Raw genomic sequence first — 21864 nt, 5'->3', positions numbered from 1 at the left:
TCAGACTTCTGTATTCCTGGCCCCCATCAGGTTTGTGTGCTCAGCGCATAAACTTTTTTACTATAATGTGAATAAGTGCTAACAATTATCCTAGATTCAGCATTTTTCAAAAACAAACTTCCTCTTGCCTCAGTCTTCCTCAGGGTCTGCCTCTCTGCCAAGTTATGTGTAAAAAGACAATGTTTTCAAAGAGATATCAGTCAACAATGAACAGTTGCTGCTGGGAAATTTTAGCCATAGCCCAAATTCAAAAGCTTCTGATTCAAAATGTATGAGGAGAACTCAAATTAAAACCTACATGGAAAATTCAAACAGCATAAAATTAACCCTGTGTGAAATTTCACCTCCGCTGGCTACCTACTTCTAGAGAGAGACAGGAATTTATGCCCCATCTTAGAATTCAGTCCTAACTGCAGAGATAGCTGCAGTTTCAGTGCAATAGATTGTTGTCAATTGTCAGAAATAAAAAAACCTCTTAATGTCGCCCCGAGTGAGAGGAGTACCATTCACACTGACTTTAACAACTAATTGCAGTTCCTGTATGTATAAAATGTAAATCTCTTCAGGCTAGATTGAGCCTTCAGGCTCAGCCCTGCATATGGGGCAGTGGATAGCTATGCTACTACAGGAGGAAAGATATTAGGGCTCAGTCACAAATCCTCTCCTGCTACCTTCCTATGCTGAGCAATCATGTTACTTCACCCTTACTTCACCCTTTACCGCCACCCTCATGTCTGGCCATCTGTGCTCCCTGACGCATGGAGGGTGGAATCAAGACTTTGCCCCATCCCTGCAATTCCCCAGTGGCATCTCCTCATGCCCATTTGCTCACAGAGGTAAGGTGAGGGGAAAGTCTCATGTGCACAGCCTTGCTCCCTGGGCCTCAATCAGAGAAGCCAGTGTGTGGCTGTCAGGGGGACCTGACTTTCCGGGGGGGACTAGACAAAATCTAGCCTTATGTATTTATGAATAGCTAACCCAACTACATGCAGGGGGAAGGGCAGAACTTGCCCGCTTGCTGATTTTGAATCTGAAATCTTGAGAGCAGTAAGCAAATTAATACAAGAAAATGACTACTGATGTATTAAATATGCATCATTGTAAGGAGGGAAGTAAACAATCAGAGACACTTTGAAGAAAATTATTTTTACCTCAGTAAGTTTCAAATCAATGAAATGAAGTGGAATTGTTCATCAGATAGTAAAACTAATGATAGAATGTCAAGCAAATACATTACTACAGAATAAGGAAATAAATCAGAGGAGATAAACATTTTTATTGATGTTTATTGTTTAGGACTTTCTCTGATGCACAAAGACAAAACAGTGGATGGAATTCAACTTAGTGGAGAGGGTTAGCACCATCTCCTCTGTATCACATTATTATCATTGCTATGAATCTGTGTTACGGTCACACCGAGGCCAACCACTGTGCCATTTGCAGACAAAGGCTTGGAAATGTTATCTCCATTTGGCAGACTGGGAACTGAGACACAGAGAGATTAAGTGACTTGCCCAAGGTCACACATGAAGTCTGGGGTGGAGCTAGGAATTGATGCCAGAGCTCTTCAATCCCGGTTTAGTGCTCTACCCACAAGACTAACCTTCCTCTCAGTGCCCTATATAAATGCTTATGGTGAAATCCCTTTACCCATATAAATCCCATGGTCTTTGTGTGAGATGAATTACCAGGCAAAATTCCTCAGTCTCTAACACAAAACCAGGCTTTATAAATGGAATATATGCTTTCTATGAAATGAAGGAACTCTAAAAGTAATATTGTTCATTTTAATATTCAATTGAAAGCAATCCCTTGTAATACTGTATTTAAATATGTTTGCTTGGATGCATGTCAGGTTAAAATTACACTTAAGATAGTTTCAACTATTTTCTTTTGATTCCACCATCACTTTGCTGTCATCTGTCATACTGCCTAAAGTAAATATGCATTAGGAAACAGGAAAATTTATGACAGAAAAAACTGGATAAATAAGTGGAGACAAAAGATAAACAAGCAAGTGCTGTAGTTCAGCTGTCACTGGATCAGTTGAATTACAAGTAGAGTGTATTTTGTTTATCTTGATGGGAGATCTAAGCTTCACAAGGAATTTAATAGCAAATATTGAGAAGACGGCAACTAGAACTACATAGGACAGTTTGCAAAACTTGAATCGCAGACCACATTCACAAAAAGGTTTGCTAAAAGGCGCAGACTTTTCAAATGAACTTTAACCCAGTTTCAAATGACCCCAGGATAATATAAATTGAAGTCATATATAACATCTGCTTTAACCCTGAATTTTTTTCTGAATAAAATTTGGTGAAACATGATGTTTGACTGAATTTTGCTTTGAGTGTTTGGATTCATTCAAACCTGAAAGTCAAATTAAAACTTCATTTGGTGCTGAAAGTTAGGAATTAAAACACTCCCTCTTTGTAAGGAACAAAACAATATATTATTATAGTTTGGATCTTTGGTAAATTTGCCGTTATACCGCGAGACCAGAAAGAGAAGTTTTTTATAGGAGCGAAAGTGAAAGGAAATAAAACAAAGAGAGCAATAAGAGAGAATAAATCAGCTTTACAAGTGTATGTGCTACAGACTGTGACATGGGGGGTCCTTGACAATGGAAAATCCACCGCTGGGGACCATTGTGGTGCAGCAACTTTTCTACTGCTGGGATCATTTCTCTTCTCTGTGCTGTTATCCATGTAACTGCCCATCTAGCACAGAGCTGTTTGAGTTTGTATTTTGCAACTAGCATGAAGTAGCCAGATTCTAGGTGAAAATCCACCATGGGATACTGCAATTTTGATTCACTGGGGGCTGGGACGAGATCCCCAAATCTATTTAATTAGTGATATGATTCAGGGTTTGAACTGTCTGAAATTTTTAAAGATCATTTCTCTGCAGTTGGCAATGTGTATATGAGCAGCAACTATGAGTCTTGGGAGAAAGAGACAGGAAGGTGACGGAAAGGAATGTTCTTCTCTGAAGATCTGATACCCTCTATTGCAGGTCTGTAGCAGAAGCCACTGAAGTGGATCTCAACATGAGAGTTGGACTACACACAGGCAGGGTGCTTTGTGGGGTCCTAGGTCTCCGCAAATGGCAATATGATGTCTGGTCAAATGACGTGACTCTAGCAAATGTAATGGAAACTGGAGGATTGCCTGGGTAAGTCTCAGAGAGAAAAAAGTACAGCCCTCAATGAGAGCATCAATTATTTCTCTCTTTAACGGAAAGTATTTTGCAAAGCCAATTACTATAATAATTGATACAGAAGGGTGTTTCAGGTTAAGAACTCTCATAGGCTGTATTACCTGCTGTTCAAACATCTCCTAAGGAATACTAGGATTGAGTGACCTGCAGATCTCTGTTAGTAATCATTAAGAGAAGTGTAAAATGTAAATGTCCTTTTAATAAGCTTTTCACTAGAAACTGCCAAATATGAAGGGTAGGAATGAGGCAATGATAAAATTTCAGTCAAGAAAGAGCTAAATACTCCTCTCAGTAAAATGGAGTTACCTCAGTGTAATGGAGGGGAGGATTTGCCCATTTCTGCCTCCAAATATGTGGTTTAGGATTACCATTAAAAAGTCAGATTTTCAAAGTTAGTCATGCCCAACATGCAAACATTAGTTTGTGCCTAATATCTGTATCCAAATACTCAGCATATGTGTGCAAATCATGTATTTGCATGTGCTCTTGGATAACTAATAATTTAATTGGATATGGGCACAAGCAGGTACTGAAATTTCAAGAACACATTGAGCATTCTTGAGTACAAGTTAAGTGCATGCAAACGTGTTAGAACGGGATCCCCTGTATCAACTGGAGATTTGTTGGATATTTACAAAACAATTTGTGTTCTGCTGAACAGGGAGAGGTGGGGCCTGCAAATCCTTGTGGTTAATATGGGAAATTTCCTACATGGGTGACATTAGTTTACTTTAGATGATTTTGGTAGTTTAGTTTAGTTTGCTTTGGAAACTATATATAGTTATATATATTAACTATATATATATATTAATGCTTATCTTAAGGCATCACAGTAAAGAGAATTTCAAAAGATATTTAAGAGAAGTAATACCTTTACAGTTAATTTCTATGAAAATGTTCCATGTGTAAAGGGTGGCATAGAAGAAAGTGTAAAGAGAGTTATAGGAAAAATAGGGGAGAAACCTAGCTGGCATTGTTGGGAGAACAGAATGGGTGGGGGCATCTAATAAAATAGGTTGGCTAAATTAAGACTGTCAGGGTTTGTCTACATGGGGACACTAAGGAAAATTAATCCAAATTAATCAACTGTGTATATGTAAAGTGGATTAAACTTCATTAAACCCCTGTGTTGACCCTCTTATTCAAAATTAAAGTGACTGTAATTCAGTGTAGCTTATTTCACTTCCAAAGTGAATTAAACTAAACTGAATTAAGGGCACTTTAATGCTGATTTAGAGTGTCCACCCAGAGTCTTAATGTGGTTTAACTAATCCACTTTGAAAGTTAATTGAGGTTCAGTTTACCGATTACACTTGTGCAGACAAGCCCTCAGAGTTGTAAATGGACGGGAAAGTGAAAACAAAAGCCTGATCTTTATATAGCAGAAAAAGAACCGCCACTAGAAAGATTTAAAGAGTGGGGTGGCACGCATCAAACAGAGGGCCAGTATCTCCAGCAAGCGCTTTAATAAATACTTAGAAAGATAGAGTACTTGAAATATAACATGTATGCCTGCATACTTTGTAAAATCAACAAGACTGCAATTTGAGGTGGTACTCTGTAGATATTTACATTTGTTCAAAGCATCTGCTAAATTTAGGAAGTTTATATGCTGAAAACACCTCTGCATTCTGGTTGGTTGCGAGAATTTAGCTGCCATACAACAAAGTCACCTACTGTTTGTGCATGTAATTCACCTTTGTGTTGGCCCTCTGCACAGGGGTGGATTTCACCCCAATGAATAGGTCCTGGCTCATGATGTATCATTGCATTAAATTCTTTTTTCCTGTCTTTCTCTCTAGGAAAGTTCACATAACAAAGACCACCTTAGAATGCCTAAATGGTGACTATGAGGTAGAACCAGGGTATGGCCATGAAAGGAACAGTTTCTTGAAGAAGCATAATATTGAAACATTTTTTATTGTGCCATCCCATCGGAGGAAGGTAGGCTTCACTAATTCTAGCTTGTTCCATGGTGTAATTTCATAGTTTAACAACTATATTCTGAAACCACCCTTAAAACAGAGGCAATATCTGTATATATTAACATTGAGAGAGACAAGGTAGGTGAGGTAATACCTTTTATCGGACCAACTTCAGTTGCTGGAAGAGACAAGCTTGTGAGATTCACAGAGCAATTCTTCAACTCTGTGAAGCTCGAAAGCTTGTCCCTTCCACCAATGGAAACTGGTCCAATAAAAGCTATTACCTCACCTACTTTGTCTCTCTCACATCCTGAGACCAACACAGCTACAACAACCCTGCAAGCAATATCTTAATTATTAACAGTTCTTCAAACCGTCCATGAAAATAGGATCTTTTATTTTGGAGGGAGGGGGACATCATACATGATTAGTTCTGAAAATTGATTATTCTCTGAAAAATAATCTACTTTTAAGTATGAACTGTCAGAAAAGCAGATGGTTCATTCAAACCCTGCAGTTGTACTGTCTAAAATCGTACGTGACAAAATATCACCCAAGTGACTGAAGTTCATACTTCTCTCCCTCTTTTCTTTTATATAAGCATTTCTGAACATCAAACCTTCCATCTTTGTACTCTTCTTTTTTTTTTTTTTTTTTGGTCATTCTCCCCTCTCCCATGTCCACGTTTGGACATGTTTACATTCCTGATCATACTCCCCTAACTGTTCCTACAAAAATGTGTGATACTAATGGCCCATTTACTAGGCCTGAAGGAGTCCCCAGGGGATAGAAGCAGCAAAAATAGTGATTACAGTCATGTCTTGCCTGCAGCAGAAAAGTAAGTGAAATGAACTCAGCCATAATTGACCTAACATACCGTGGGAGTTTGAAAAAGTTGTACGGTGAGCTCTACAGCACAGGCCTAGTTATCTAGGTCAGGGGAAGAGGATGGAGTTAACCAGCCTGGTTTTGAGTCCATATACCATTGCATCAGCGTTTGCTAATCATTCAAGCTGCCTTAGAACAAATCTTATAAGGGTAGCACAGCAAATACTCAATACTCTCCCAGTGTGTTCATTCTCCTCCTCCTGATGAGCCGAGCTGTTCCTGAGGCCTCAGATTCATTGCCCCTGTTCATTCATCCACCCCAGCCACAGTCCCCACATGCCCTGAGTATCCCCACTCTAATCCGTGGCCTTCCCAAAACTCTGCTTCCCCTATCTCTGTTCCCCTCCTCTGCCCCCTACTGGATCTGTTGAGAGGTCGGGGGAGGGAGGGTGAGGAGCCGGCTTGTGTGCAAGGAAGAGGCACTTGTGCTTTCCTGACCCTTTTTTTTCCACCCCTCATAGAAGGCCAACACTGAATGTTAGAGAGGTAAGATAAGGTGGGGAGGAAATTAACACCCTAGGGAAGGCATGATAGCAGGAGCCTTCACTTCACATCTCTGATGTTGCTAACAATTGAGCTGATTCTGATGGAGACACTGATGTAATCTGGTTCCCTCTCTTTGCCAGGTCTTTGGGCAAAGGAAAGTGGAGGTCCAGTGCTGTGATGAGAAATTCCTGGACCTCAGCAGGGCAGGGCTGGTGACAAACATGATACTGAAGCTGGCTGATATGTAGTAACACCTTTCTCCTTCCGCCCCTCGCTCCTTCCTTTTAAAACAGATTGACAAGCATTCCCCAAAAACAAAGCCTGAAGCCCATCCCATAAGAACTAACCAGTCAAAACAGCTATCCAGTGGTTCCCTTTACAACAGCTTCCTCTCATCCTGGTGTCTTGGTTTGTTACTAAAAATATTTGTGACCTCACTAGAAGCCTTGAAATTTCCTGTTCACAGTTTAAACACATCCAGTTTGTACCACCTTTCCATAACATGTTTACAGGCCAAAAGGAGCTTTGGTACCTTTTGTCCACATGTGACAGGGTAAGGGAGACCCCATCCAGTGCAGGGAGAGTGCCCCTCGTTTCCCTTAGCATGCGGGGGCAAGGTGTATGTAACCTACGTCTATGTCTCCGTAGCCAGAGTCAATATACTCACCTCTGCTAGCAGGGCAATGAGACCTAATGGCCAAAGTCAATGTATTCGGCCCGCTTACCAGGGCAGTATGGTCCAATGGCCAAAGTCAATGTATTTGCCCTGGTCTGCAGGGCAGCAAGCACCAAATTCACTGCATCCGCCTCTATTAGCCGGGCAGTGCAGAACGGTGGCCACAGTCAATAGGTTTGCCCCTCTTAGCAGGGCTGCCTCACACTCCCTAGACCACTGAACTCTCTGGGATTGTGATTTCTGCATCAAGTCAGTCAGGGGGACTGCCAAATTCACAAAATCCAGTACAAAACACCGGCATTATCCGGCTAGGCCAAGGAATTGCTGCACCTGTCTCTTGGTTGTCGGCACAGGCCAGTCCTGCAATGCTTGTAAAGGGTCGCAGCTCTCTGCCCCCAACAGTATAACCTAGGTAAGTTACTTCGTTCTGCCCAAGATGGCATTTTGTTGGATTCGTGAGTCTAGCCTCCCTGAGCATGTGTATCACCTTAGAGAGGTGTTGAAGGTGGTCTTCCCAGATGGTGCTATATATGACAATGTCATTGATATAAGCGGTGGTGTACTGCCCATGGGGTTGTAATATCCAATTCATGAGTTGCTGGAAGGTGGCTGCTACCCCATGTACCCCAAACGGCATGGTTATAAATTGATACAGGCCAAAGGGGGTTGGGAAGGCCATCTTCGAGCATGAGTTCAGGGTCAGAGGGGCTTGCCAATACCCCTTGGTGAGATCCAAAGTCAATAGGAACTTGGCTCCCCCTAACTTCTTGAGCAGTTCGTCGACCCACAGTATCGGGTAGGCATCAAATCAGGATATATCGTTCACCTTTCTAAAGTCAATACAAAACTGGATGGACCTGTTTGGTTTCGGGACTCGGTTAACCCTTCCCCGTTCAGTGCTGGGCGAGTGTGCCCCATCACACCTCATCAGACAACTTAGGATACAGACCTCCTCACACCTGGCCCTCCTAGTCTGTCCTAACAAGTTTTTATTTGGCACTGGATGTTTATATGTGTAACCCAGAGTTATAAGAGCAAATATGAAAAAATAAATGAGATGTGGAAGAGATATAAGTCCCCATGATTCAGGGCATTAGCCACCCTCTTAGTATTGGGGGTTTGGAGGAAGCTTTCCTTCAAGGCTGGTTATCCCAGATGGTGGTTGTAGGGGTTATGCACATTCTCTGAAGCATATTGGACACCGTTGAAGAGAGATTACTGAATTAGATGAGGTACTGGTCTGATCCAATATAGCAATTCCTATGTTTCCTAAGAGGCCTTTTCTGTAAAGGTTGTTAGTCCGATATAAACTTGCGGTGAAGTTTGTGCCCCTTTACAACCAAGGGGCTGGATCTTGCTTCCCCAGCTAGAGGGAGTTCTACCTTTGGCTTCCATAGAAGCAGGATTAGTCCCTAAATTAAACAATATAGAGACACAGGAAGGGGCAGGAGGAGGAATTATTTAGGCTAGAAATGCTGCTTCTTGGTTATAGATTTTTTTCCTCCATTATTTTGATATAACTTCTAGTGCATTATATCTCTAATTTATTATGTTGATGGTGGTGGTTTGGAAGAAGAAAGGCTAACTAAAAGAAGTGAGCTTTTAGAAGGGACTTAAAGGAGAAGAGCAAGCTAACTTGATGCACAGACACAAATGAAAACAGGAGGGAGGAGTTGGCAAAGCAAAATTTAGGAGTTGAAACCATTTTAAATATTATGGTAACCAGGTCAACATGCATTTTATTTGCAAGGATGAAGGGCTAATAATAAGTGAGCACATGGTTCTTTATATTTGCAAGGGGTGTGTTGAATAGCGAGAAGCTAATGATTAGCTTGTCATCAGCTGCAAAAAGCTAATGGTACCTTCCCCATTATTGTGTCACTGATTGATTTATGGAAGTGCCAGATGTTGCTGTACAACTTAGCTAATAACATTAGCTCTCTGGTATGCATCAATGGAGTGTCTGTGAAACTGGCAGAAAAACACTTCATGAATTTTACTGGTATCGACTGACTTCTCCACTGGGCTCACAGATCAATCAATGTGTCACTTTGCAGTTCATCACAGCATATCAAACCTTTCCATAGTCATTGTATACTTGCATACTTATCACTGGATCATAAAACATTGACAAAAAATGTTTTATATTATCTTTACATTCAACACAAAGCACATAGTGTTCCCACCCCTCTTGAATCAACCACTTAATCTCTAGAGACAGATACAGGGAAGACTGTCCCTGAAGCTTGGACAAAATCTGATACGTTTAGCTGAGTTCGGATGTCCACTGGTTTAATATTGTATTCCTTCCTCCTGAGCCTCAATCGCTGAAACATGGTCACATTTTTTATTCTTTATGCATCATCTCTGACATTAATATGAACTGACTTTAGCAGGTACGATGCCAAGAGGAATGAAAATCAATGTTATCAGCAACAGATGGCCAAGAATCTGTTCAATTTGAAAGGTAAATAGGAGCAGTTTGGAATATTTTGTTTTAATTAAGAGGAAGATATATTCCCTACTTTCTTCAAAATCTGGTCAGTCGGAACGATCTATCATCACAATGATTTTGTAAGCCAAGAATGAGAATAATAACACACAAAAGCCCTTTCATGTACCAGTTGCACTTTAAATGAGAACAGATTATAAAATATTCACAACTTTTTAATCTTTTATTTGAGGCCCATTAACATCCAACTCTAGAGGTCTGGTGTGATTAAAATGCACATTAGCAAGTGGAGAGGTGCTTATTGGAAAGCCACTGAGTCATTTTTTATTTTATGTTTTGCTTCATTACAATTATTATTTCCATGGAAGCGTGAGATTACGTTATAGGGTTTGGTTAATTATAGTTGTTGTTTTTAATCAGCAAGCATTATAGCCAACACTGTCAAACTTGGTGATCTAACATTAGGCTCCTAAACCCACCTAAATAATTCATCTGATTTTCAATAGTGCTGAGCACGGACCTTTCCCTCTGAAGCCAAATTAAAATTTTGGCTTAACTATTGAGCTTTCAACTTGAGACACATGGGGACACCCCCAGTTGTCAAGATGTTTTTGGCCTTCTGAGGTATTGCTGATGTTACTGTACTTCAACTCCCCGTAGAAAATTCCAGGCCAGTCCCTAGCAGCCGTGGCGCTCCCTGCAAGAGCTCTGTATGTCTGCCCAGCCCCAGTTAAGTCTCTGGATCTGATAATTACCCTAGTAACTTTCCTGTCTTATACTGTTCCAACTGTAATGTTGTTCTGCATTCAAAATTAAATTTTAACGTGTGACTAGCTTCCTTTGTTTCACCAGACTGCATTCTCTGATTCACTGGTCCTCATAACCACCACAGCCAGTTAGTCAAAGCATCATTGCTTCATTTGTACAGCTGAAACGTGGATTCCGGCTGGCTCCCAGCTGTAGTTGGCACATTTACATCTATGAGGTTTGGTCTTTGGCCTTGGTAATATCCAGACAGTTATGGTCTTAGGTATACTTCCTTTGTAGCCATTGTGTTAGTTCTTTTCATGCCTCTTAAGAAGCCTCATTATCTCACATGCTAAGAAAACAACAAAACACATTTGATGATGTAATGAGTCCAGAAACGTACAAAAAGTTATCCCAGGAAGTCTCAACTTCTGCGGTCACCTGGATGGTACATGCCATCAGTGTCACTCTTTGACTGGTTAAGTTCTCCTGCTTGATTCAGTACTTTTTGGGAAAGACAGATAACCCTGACAAACAGAAGAGGCCAAATGATTCTATGGAACACCGGTAAAAAAAAAAACCCGAGGGAGTTATACCCATGGAAGTGATACTAAAAATTATAATGGTCATACCTAAATACAAATGTACATTTATAAATAGTTTATAAAGGGTTAATAAATACATCATGGATGTTTTAATTAATAATTATTAAATTGTAATGAATTGTTAGAGTCCAACAGGTGAATAGCTTTCTTACAGCTGTCTATAACACCTACTAATGTGCTTATGGATTATTAACAAACAATTTGAATTGCCTTTGAATATTTGCTATACTTTATTTTGTGGTGTGTGCCTGGTCACCTAAATCAGGTGGTGGTTATTTCTGCTCTCTGATAGGATGACTTTAATGTTCATCCATAACACATGCTACTCATTTCTGTAACATGCTTACAACATCTACTAATCATTTAAAATATTCTATTAATATGAAGTGTGACTGAAATTAGTATAGGGAAACAGTAAAAATTATATATTCACAAGACAGTTATGTGCACTTTTAATTGTAAACCCATGCACAGCTTACTAGACCCTGTCTAAAAGGGTATTACAATGAAGATCCTGATTCTGTGAAGGGATCTGTGCAGGAGAGCCCTTGTTCTTGTGGAAAGTCCATTCATTTCTGTAGGACTATGCACAGATATAAGGGCCTACTCATGCAAATGAGTATCTCAGGTCCTTCAATAGTCAGGCCTGGTATTGTGACAGTTTGTGACATGCTCATAACTGAGGGTGAGGTGTGTCAGGTGATTCTTCCTGCTGCCTTTCAGGTCAGTGACCAATTCCTATTTTTTCTCCCTTTTGATTTCGTTTTGGGGCAGCAAGTCAACGTACATGGATCTCATCATCACATAGAGCATGGATTTTGGCTTTCTTGTGAGTGAATAGTGCTTAGCTTATACTTGTACATTTCACTAGTCCCTCATTAATCTCTCTGAAGTCCAGCGGGTAGGATTCCTGATAGGAAGAAGTGAGAGCTAGATGGATTCTGGATCTCTGTTACTAATCTGGTCTACTCCGGTGAAGGAAATCATTTACAAAACACTTTCTACTGCAGAGAACTACACTTCCTATGTTTCTCTAATCTAGGAGCTATTCCAGCCAAACCCTGCTAACAATGATGTATCTGCAAATAAAGAGGAAATCAATAATTGTTTGTTTTAGGAGAGACCTGTTCAAAACACTCAAGTAGAGGATTCTTCTCCATATGAGATATGGTGGGATCATCTTTTGGAATATATAGCACTAAATGCTTAAAATTTACCAGCTGGCTTGAGTTGGAGAGATCCAGAGCAATTATCTACAGTACACCTCTTGAGGAAAACTTACTGTAAACCACAATTGCATTTGATAGCTCAAAAGGTGATCAATTAATTTCTTTGACTTGTGATGTAATAGGCAGAAATTCAGTACCCTGGGATTCGTTTTAAAATGTGTGACAGCAGCTGCAGGAGAAGCGTTGATGGCTGTCACATCACTGTCCTACCCTGTTGTTTCCTCTAACATCAACAGATGTGATCTTAAACTTCCTGCAGTCGCAATCCTGTCACGAAGTGAGTGGCTGGAAAGTAAACAGCTTGTATAGAATTCTGCCGACTCAGAAGAATATCAGAACACTATTTTTGTCACAGTGCAATAGCCTCAGCTGGCGTAAATCAGTGTAGCTTCAGGGACTTCACTGGAGCTTTGCTAGTTTACATCAGCTGTGGACCTGTACCTCTCTGTTGTACTGAGCCCTGTGCCTTCCCACCACGAAACAATGAATGTTGTTTAATATATCTTATCTGCAACTGATTTGATGGTTTTGTTCAGCTTGGAATGAGCAGGAGCAGATTTACTGTGAAACGAACCATGCAGTGGCATGGGGCCCCCAAAATGCAGGAAAAATATCTGACAACCTGCCCCCGAGTCCCGGCCAAGGGTGCAGCAGGGCTCAGGCAGGCAGGCCACCTGTATGCCATGGCTGGGGGTCTACGCTGCTCCCAGAAGTGGCCAGCTGCTGGCACGTCTCTGCACGCCCCTGGTGGGGCGTGGGAGGCAGCTCCGTGCGCTGCCCCCGTCCCGAGCAGTACACAGAGACCTGCTGCCCCCCTCCACCCAAGGGGCACACAGAGACGTGCCAGCAGCAGGGCTAAGGTGTCTCCCTGCCCACTCTGCCTCCCTCCATGCCGCTTCACTCCTGGAAGCGGCCGGTATGTCCCTGTGGCCCTTCGGGGGGGCAGGGTCTCTGTGTGCTATCCCCACCCTGAGTGCCAATGGGAGCTGCAGGGGCAGCACCTGCGGGCAGTGGTGTATGGAGACCCCCTGACTCCCCCCGCCTAGGAGCTGCTGCCAGAAAGGTGTGTGTGCCAGTCGTTTTGGGAGCCGTGCTGCCCGAGTTAAGCGCCTCCCCCCTGCCTCCCTCCTGCACCCCAACCCTCTGTTCCAGCCCAGAGCCTGCACCCCATACCCCTCACCCCAGCCCAGAGCCCGCATCCAGCAACCAAACTTCCTCCCAGAGACCTCCTGCCGCAATCAAGGATCCTCACTTTATTTTCATTTACTTCCCACTATTTATAATATAGGAGGATGATGAAGAAAAAAAGAATGAAAAATGGGACAGGGGAAAGAGAATGTTCTTTTTCTTGGCTGGGTTCTGAGGGGGGGCCCCGAAAATGGAGCTGCACACAGGGACCCACTAACTCGAAATCCGCTACTGGAAATAGGGTGACCAGATGTCCCGATTTTATAAGGACAGTCCTGATATATGGGGCTTTTTCTTATATAGGCGCTTATTACCCCCCAACCATGTCCCGATTTTTCACACTTTCTATCTGGTCACCCTAACTGGGAATGAGCACAGAGCAAACATTGCATATTATAGCACAGAGCAGACTTCAGATTCTATCAGCATTCAGTATATTTCCTGCTCTTATGTGAAGAACACAGACATTTTTGATATTTTATTGAAATGTTCTGTCTAGGCCATTGTGAGATCTATCTTCACATAAAACTCCCATTGACTTCAATGAGAGTAACACACACACAGATTACAGGATTGGGCTCTCAGAAATTAGGAAGGGTGAAGAGGAAATCAGTGGGATATTATGCGGCTTATTTTGTGATGTGCAAACAATATGAAATAAACAAGTTTAGTATTTGTTTTTTCAATTAACATTCAGAAAGAAAATGAAATATTGTGGGGAAGCTGCAAGTCTGGGAAGTACTCATGCAAATGTATATTTGCGCAAAAGTTCATGTCAGAATTCTTTATGGTAACCATCTTAAAAATCTCCTGTTCAGAACACTGTCATCCTCTCAGAGAGAGCAGAAATACAAACACCTGGTAACTTAGATGACTAGGCATACACTACTAATGAAGAATAGTAAATATTTGAAGATATAATCAAATAGTTTGGACTAGCTGATAGGCTGATATATGTTTGCATAAAGCATTCACCAGATAATTTTGAATAAATAGCATATTTTTAAAAAATCAAAGCCTGTCTGTAGATAACTCTCAAAAAGTAAAAACAGGCTATGTCTGTTCACTTATTTGCTACAAACAGTTCACCAACGTCACCCAACATCTGTATTAGCCCTTTTCCACAAAGCCCAAAACAAACATTTTACAATAGGCCGCATAACATGAATTGTCAAATATGATACATAAATGCCAACACACACTCTATAAGTTCAGTAATACACAAAAAACTACAGCGCCTATTTATCTCAATGGGATGGTGTTCCTAGCGTCTGTTTGCCAAAAGTTGGGAATGAGCAACAAGGCATGGATCACTTAACGATCACCTGTTCTGGTCATCCCCTCTGAAGCACCTGGCAGTGGCCACTGTCAGAAGACAGGATACTGGGCTAGATGGACCTTTGATCTGATCCAATATGGCCGTTCATATGTTCTTATGACTTCAGTCTGTCCTGTCCTCCTCTGCATTTGATGTGGGATGCTTCCTCCTCCTCCAGACTGCCTGGATCATCGGGTGGCATTGAGTGCACAGTGGGGAAAGTCTCCCTGCTCTCAGTTCCAGTGTCCAGCACTACAACCTCTAAGAGAAGAAAATTGCACAGAAAATCCTGCTCCTCTGTGCCAGTTTGGGCTGGAGCATGCTCATGCACGCAGACACTCTTTAGCAGCCAGCTTCTAGCAAACCTCTACTGGGCATGTGCAAATGGCAATTTTCAGAGGCTTATAACTGCCAAATATGAGTGGATTTTTACAGGGATGGGGGGAAAAAGCATCTCTTTGACCCCAGCCAAATGTAAAGTCTCCACTACAAAGCATGGGGTGCGAGAGCTTGTCAATTAAACAGTTGTAAAAAGAAATTAACATTGGCAAAACAATCTGTTTCTCCAGCCCTGTTCTCAAAAATGACTGAACCAGTGTTGTTGAACTTGTCCAAACTTTACAAAAATACTCGACCTAAGTCAGACTCCCCATATGGAAAATTTCAGTCCAAACAGTTAAAACTTGGGAAAATTATAAGTAACTGAAAACAGAGTCTTACAGGGGTAAATGTTAGGCAATATTCACTGCCCCAAAATGTCATTAGTGCAGAGTTAAGTATGACCATCTACTTCCTGAATGTCGAGTGCACCTGTACTTAAATCTCTAAAACCCAGTAAATACAGAGTTATGGTACACACAAGCTATGCCACGCAACCTTAACTCTGCCCCCAGAACCAGTGGGGATGTACTGTCAGTATGATTCAGCTAGGACTGCACTATAATAAGCAGACATAAGGACTGACAAAGTAAATGTGCCATTTTATGTGGTTTTTTCCCCCACAGAACTGTATTCTCTTATTGTACTCGCATGTACTCCAACTGCCCTTCACTGTGTCAGGGACAGCTGTGTTGACTGGTGCAAGGATTTTTTGCAGCAGGTTGCCACAGCTCACACCATATATGAGGAGAAGTGCATCTGCACCCAAAGGGATCACAGGGCTCTGATTCCATACTAGAGCCATACTAGATTCCTTACCACCGACTGTTCCTGTTGTTCAGGACACTGTCACTCAACCATCACCACATTATCCCAAGAGAGTGTGAAAACCAGTTGTGTGCCTCATCTTGTATGGTAGTGAGTTGCTATTTCAGGGCAGTATAATCCCTTGCCATTTGAGACTCTCTGGTAGTCTACCCACAACTTTTAGTTAGGCTATATAGTGTTTTATGTTAGCCATGTAAATGATTATGTATATATATTTGGGGAAAAAAATTAAATAGGGTGTACGAAAGTGACGTTCTGTCCCTTTAAATATTTGAGCACTCCCCTATCCCACCCAGTGCAAAGCGTCACTTTCATGTTGGTTTCAGTTTTGCTGAAAGAACAATAAAGCAAGCACGGGATAGAGCTGTGTTTCTGTCTCCTCTGCTGGGTCCAAATATAATAGTCAGGAATCTGCTTTCATTCTCTGTCTCTGGTTTTCATCTGAAACAGTTTCCTTAATCACATGTGCATATAAAAAGATACTGAAAGCAGACACTAAAGCCTTGCACTAATTCCCACTGCAGTGTGAAAACCAGTACAAAGGATGGATTACAGGTACCCGAGTGTGGGATTACAGGATGAAAAAGACTGAGAATTCATGTATGAGGGGGTAGAGAATTCAAGTTTTCTCTCCTCGTTTAATCATAGTATCTCCTCGCCCTCAGATCTCCACCCTTCTATTCCTGGCTCCATCTTTCAGTAAAAACAACTAATAGGACATAGCAGGTGTCCCATATCCCTATACCCCCAAAATATCACTTCAGTTAGCCTACCAATACTTTTTTGGTAGCCCCCCTTTCCCCCCCCCCCGTAAAGCTGCCTCCAGAAATAGAATTTAACACTCAATATCAAAGAGTGATAGCTTTGTCAAAGAACAGGCAGAATATACTATTACCGCGTGGTTTTTACAATTCAGTTTTTATCAGTGAATCATTGTTAGCAGCTTGCATTCTTCAGATTTAGCAAGTGCATTTGGTTTTCTGTATGTGGTCCCTGAATGCTTTTCATTCTATATTGCAAAGGCTTTCAAGTGACTTTTATTAATCAAGTGTAGCTTGTTTGATGTGTATGATTGTTATTGGAATAGGATTTTTGACAGCAGGCTGCTGTTGTTTTTGTCAGACCAACCAAAGAAACTTTACCATGGTGGGGACTAGATTTTCACTCCTCTTAAAATAAAAATAAATAAATAGATAGATAAAAAATCTGAACTTGATGAGCTGAAAAATTGCTAGTCAGCAATGTGTAAACAAACAAAAAAGGAACAGGAGGAGGGGGAATAAATTGAGAGAAGGAAAAGGACTAAAATTAGCATTCCAGTCATTTTATTTTCTTTTTTGATGTCCATCTATATACTGACAGAGTCTTAAATTTCCATCTATATTTGATTGTGATAACCTTCCTTGCAGGAAGGTGCATTCCACTGAATAATAGCGTGTCCCGATAGAAAAGACACTCTCTTCCTGCAGCACAGGTGAAATTTTCAAGGCTTGTGTTCTGTACAAGCAAAGAGGAAGCCACAAAACAAACACATTAGGCCAAAATGTTCAAACTCAGGTTCCTGAAGTTTAAACACCTAAATCCATCGTTAGGTACCTAATTATGTGGTCTGATATTTCTTTTTCCCGAGATGCTGAGCACCCACAGCTCCCATTGTCTGCTTGTCTGTGGGAGAAATGGGTGTCCAGCACTTCTGAAAAATCAGATCACTTTTATTTCAGCACTTAAATGTGAATTTAAATGCCTAACGTTAACCACCGAAATTTGAAAATTCTGACCACTGTTTATGCAGATCTGACATAGTGAAGGGACATAATTACAGTTCAAAGCTTCCACTATAAGGGTATCTGTATTAGTTCAAAAACTGTACACAGAAATGTGGTAACAATGAAGAGCACTATTTTTAGGTCTACCAAACACACAGCTAGCATTGGGAGTAACCTCTCTGTGCAACCACTGACCAAAGAAGGAGAGAAGGGCGTTGTTCTGTCTGGAGTGGCTCACAACTGTGAGGGCTTACCTCAGTGTAGACTGTCAGAAAACAAGGGCTGATATTCCAGCTGGTAGTATACAGATTTAATAATTTTATTAAGATAATGTTGAAGTAAAAAGAAAATGGTACAGAGTTTAGGCATAGAAGTTTCTAGTTGTCAGGGAATAAGGTACAGATTATTAAGAAGAAAAGGAGTACTTGTGTGGCACCTTAGAGACTAACAAAGTTATTTGAGCATAAGCTTTCGTGAGCTACAGCTCACTTCATCGGATGCATTCAGTGGAAAATACAGGGGGGAGATTTATATACATAGAGAACATGAAACAATGGGTGTTAGCATACACACTGTAACCAGAGTGATCACTTAAGGTGAGCTATTACCAGCAGGAGAGCGGGGGGAGGGGGGACCTTTTGTAGTGATAATCAAGGTGGGCCATTTCCAGCAGTTGACAAGAACGTCTGAGGAAGAGTGGGGGGGGAGATAAACATGGGGAAATAGTTTTACTTTATGTAATGACCCGTCCACTCCCAGTTTCTATTCAAGCCTAAATTAATTGTATCCAGTTTGCAAGATTATCAAGGGGTGCGAAATTCGGTTTAGGAGCAGGTGGCATAAGGAATACATAACCTGCAGTCTCCCCGATTTGGGGTAAAAGTTTAATGGGTCCAAGTACAGACATTGAGCTATGGGGGTATGTTGCCCATATAATGGCTATGTTCAGGTGTGGAGTATAATGAGTGGCTACGATGATGAGGATGGATCTACCCTCATTTGATGGGATTTAATGTTCAGTGAGTTTATGGTTCCAGTTCATATGGTCCAATGGAAAAAGTCTCTCAGTCCCTTTCCCATAGTTGATGCACGATGTCATACCGGCTCACACCTCCTGGTACTGTCGGTGACCGGTGATGTGTTCAATGTCCCTGGACCATCAGATGGCGTCCGAGACCACGAGGCGCCGCATGAGCCGTGTGTAGCGTCGACCAATCCCACAGGCCCGCAGCACATGCTCGTTGCAGGGGTCCCAAGCGCCCAGGGCTCCGATGATCAGGGCATCCATCTGCACCTCGTAGCCCTTCGCTCTCAGGGTGTCGGCCAGGGGAGCGTATTTTTCCAGCTTACGAGCTCGGGCTTCGCAGAAGGCCGGGGTCCTGTTCTCAAAGAAGACCATGATGTCAACGACGATGATCTTTTTCTGTGCCTCTTCGGTGACTACCACATCAGGTCACAACTGGCTGTCAGTACCGGGGATGGCGCAGTTCACGGTGACCTCCCCTAGGCGCGGTGCGATGGCTGTCACTAGGCGGTTCTGGATGGTGTTGTGGCACAGCTGCCAAGCTCTGGAGTGGGGCTTGCAGCTGCACAGGACATGGGGCAGTGTCTCGTTGGAGTAACCACACTTCCTGCAATGCTTATCTTGGTTCCCGTGGCGGACGGCTCCGTTGAGCGGGACGCAATTGAGCCGGGCGCGGTGGATGAACCGCCAGTCGGCAAAACAGGTGAAGCCGCCCCTGGTGAGGAAGTGGTTGCTGGCATCCCATTTGCTGGTCAGTTCGAAGGCTTTACCCTGGTCCGATTTACGCTTTAGGGTTTCCACGTACAGCGAGTGGTCCTCTCCAGCATGCCCCTGGCGCTCAGGGTGACAATAGTGTTGTCGTTGGACATGATCTGTGGCACCAGGACTCCCAGCTCCTGGCGCTCCTTGCACCACTCCCAGCAGCAGCCGATGCGCTTCCCCAAGCGACGCATGGCATTGCAAGCATGGGACCACAGTGAAGCGATGTCGCCACTGTCCCGTCCGAATTCTCCATCCAGGGAACCACTCAGAAAGCTGGCAGTGTTTTGGTTGGAGGGGGCTCTGCCGATCCGCTTCTTTGTTGTGTCATGGAGGGCGTTTGCTGCAATGTTCCTTACCATGGTGTCAGCACACGTCAGCAGGTGGAAGGCGTGGGTGATCACCGCGATGTCACACAGGTCACCCATGCGGGGGACATTGGCACCGCCAGGCCTGTGGGCGATATAGACCAGCTTGTTCCTGGCTCTCTGGGGAAGGAACAGCCACTTCTTCACCAGCTGCCGGACGATCTTGTATGCCTTGTTGAGGGGTACCTTCGCCACGGCGAATCCCCTTACGACGAACGAGATGCAGGGGATCAGGAAGGTGTTCAGGGCGTTTATCTTCTGCCACGGTGCTAGCAGGGAGGCGTCGATCTTGGTGGCATCCTGCAAGATCTCCTGGATGGTGTCTGCCGGACACGGAAACCCGTCGGCTTGCCAAGGTGCCAGTACGCCTGCCCCTCTGCCAGGGTTCTATAATTAGATTTCACCAAGCCAGCACCAGACGTGAACTCCGGGATCACTAACCCAGTCTTACCATGGAGTCACAAACAGTCCCCTTAGTACCCAGCCTGTCTTGCCACCCAGACAAACTGGACTTTGTGATAAAGGGTCACGTCAACCAAAAATCACACATCAGGTTTCTCCCAGTCCCAAGAGACCAGTCACTTACTCCAGATCAGTTGGTACTCTGGATCTTACACCAAAGACAATGCTGGCAGCCAATTCTGTAGTAAATTAACTAAAAGTTTATTAGCTAAGAATAAAGAATGAGAGATATTGAGAGATTAAAGCACGTAAAATAGATGTACAGGTGAATCACAGTTTTTAACTCCAAATAGTAGCAGTGATGTAATAAACTGCCAGTTTTGCAAAAGTCTTTCAAGATACCCAGATTGTCTCTGGAGATCTCTGTTTGCATCTGGTACACTTCCCTGTAAAAGTCCAAACAGTCAGAGATGAAGGATCTTTCTTTGACTCCATATTTATGGTATCTTCATGCAGAAAGCAAGCTGACAGTGTCTCTACCCACATGGGTTTTTCCTTTGATGACAGTGAGTGAGGAATGCACTTAGTCTTATGACCTCCAGTCATCATCACTATGGCCATTTGCTTTGGAATTAGCACCTTATACAATAAATTTCTTCATTAGCATTTCACAAGAATTCTTTGATGGGTTATTGAGTTACATGGGTATATACAATGTAAATGTTTGTTACTACATTATAACAGAAACAGATAAGTGAAAACAATACAAGTAACATTCCACTAGCTTTCATGAAGTTTAAAACGTTACTCCCTTCGATTTACACTAACACACAAGTGAATTGGCCTATGGTCCTGATCTGACCTGCTCTGCCAGGGTCACCGAGGGAATGATGCTTTTGTTGCAAAATGTGTTGGTGTACCGCTTCAGTATCACTCCTGCTGTCACTGTGAATGGTGCTAAGAACAGAAATGCACAAATGTCAGTCTGATAGCCCCCAATCTGAAATTATTCCATCACTGGGAGTGGGAGTGGGGTTTGGGCCTTTGCTTTATGTTCTGTTGCTCCCATTTTATTTTACTCCCCCAAAAATGTGGCACTTGGAGACGAGAGATGTGATGGGCTTAGAGAATGACTGTATCTATTTTATTGGTCTCCCAGCAATCTTTTAACACTTGCAACCATTAGAAATATGTGCTGTATTTGTATTGGATAGGTAGATAAACTGGTTTGAACTATGGAGAATTTTTTTCTTATGCAAGTTGTATTCTTTCACCACTAAGTAAAATGGACTTTAGTATATTAGTAAAGGAATTATTACAAATAAGTATAATATGGCATATGAGAGATTTGTCTAAAAAATTGCTAATTACCATAGCTGTGAAAAGACGAACCTGAAATAAAACTTGCTCACTTATCTCAGGATAACAAAAGTCCACAGGAAAGCTCAGTAAATTGCAAGTAATAACAGGAGAGATGCTAATACCAAGAAGCTTAGACCTGACTGACTGAAGGCATAAGCAAGAGACAGACACACAATACAGCGTGGAAGCGTTCTGTGAATGCACTTTGAATATCAACGGTACCCTCCTTTTCTGTGATTTC

At 42.4% G+C, this 21864-nt stretch overlaps 1 protein-coding gene across 1 annotated transcript in view; it reads left to right on the top strand.

The window, feature by feature from the left end:
• Positions 1 to 21864, top strand: part of ADCY1 (adenylate cyclase 1) — a 227861-nt gene that overhangs the window by 153675 nt on the left and 52322 nt on the right. Inside the window, exons 6-7 of the mRNA XM_084620103.1 lie at positions 3019 to 3177; positions 5025 to 5166. Of these exons, the coding sequence (XP_084476229.1) occupies positions 3019 to 3177; positions 5025 to 5166 (301 nt within the window). The remainder of the gene's footprint in view (positions 1 to 3018; positions 3178 to 5024; positions 5167 to 21864) is intronic.

The sequence above is a fragment of the Lepidochelys olivacea genome (assembly GCF_965140295.1).
Source record: "Lepidochelys olivacea isolate rLepOli2 genome assembly, chromosome: 2".
Taxonomy (NCBI): Eukaryota; Metazoa; Chordata; order Testudines; family Cheloniidae; genus Lepidochelys; species Lepidochelys olivacea.
Note: the sequence above shows the minus strand (reverse complement) of the source record. Positions and strands in the feature narration are given on the sequence as shown.